This window comes from Marmota marmota, unplaced genomic scaffold (assembly GCF_001458135.2).
Source record: "Marmota marmota marmota unplaced genomic scaffold, marMar, whole genome shotgun sequence".
Classification (NCBI taxonomy): domain Eukaryota; kingdom Metazoa; phylum Chordata; class Mammalia; order Rodentia; family Sciuridae; genus Marmota; species Marmota marmota.
This window is the reverse complement of record NW_026000261.1, coordinates 5,814,117-5,815,052: the sequence shown is the minus strand read 5'-3', so window position 1 is coordinate 5,815,052 and position 936 is coordinate 5,814,117. Positions and strand designations below refer to the sequence as shown.

General features: G+C 31.5%; 1 protein-coding gene across 1 annotated transcript in view; it reads right to left on the bottom strand.

Moving 5' to 3' along the window:
* Positions 1–247: 247 nt before the first annotated feature.
* Gucy2f (guanylate cyclase 2F, retinal) overlaps positions 248–936 on the bottom strand; it is a 113,290-nt gene continuing 112,601 nt past the window's right edge. The window contains 1 exon segment of the mRNA XM_048796867.1: positions 248–286. Coding sequence (XP_048652824.1) covers positions 248–286 — 39 coding nt within the window.

Genomic DNA, 936 nt, shown 5'->3' with positions numbered 1-936 from the left:
ATGTTTGCAAAGTACAATAAAACCTCAAGCAAAATCTGACTTCTAGTTCATTAGCATTTGGCTTTGTTTTCCAATAACCCATTTTAAGAAGAGGCAAATCATAAGAGAAAAAGCAGATACAAGGAATATGATGGAACTAACTCAAATCTCTGTTTGGAAACTTTAAATTGTTTTCTAAATATTTTATCTTATTCAAAGAATATAAGCCATTTAAGAAAACAACCATGAAGTAATTGGTTTGGTCCTTTTAACCACCAACTTCAGCCACCTTGTTGGGCACAACAGACTGAAAAAGAAAAATAAACAGTTGTATTTAATAATCAAGCTATAAGGATGGGGTTGTGGCTTAGTGGTAGAGTGCTTGCCTAGTACATGTGAGGCACTGGGTTCAATCCTCAGCACCACATAAGAATAAATAAATAGGGTCTGGGGATATAGCTCAATTGGTAAAGTACTTGCTTCACATGCACAAGGTCCTGAGTTCAATCCCCATGAACCACCAAAAAAAAAAAGAGAGAGAAAATAAATAAAATAAAAGTATTATGTATTATGTCTATCTACAAATAAAAAATATTTTTTAAAAATCTAACTATATCCCACTAAGGAAATCCAAAGAGAATAGAGGGTGTTTTTATTCTCAAACACTTAAATAGAAAGGTTAACTGAAGAAAACTTCTTTTTTTTCAATGCAGAAGGCATTAATGAAAAAGAAAAACTCCAATAATGGATAGAGTGGTTTAACATAGGGGTTCAAGACAAAATTAAGCAAAAGAAGATGTGATCATGAAAGGATTAGTTGGTTAAACAAGAGAAATATCAAGGAGGGAAATAGCAAATAGGTTTAGATACAGAGCTAGAAATCACTCTCATTGCTTCTTATTGCTCAATAAAAGATTTTGACTGAGCAGTGTTTTTTTTTTTTTTTTTTTTTTTTTT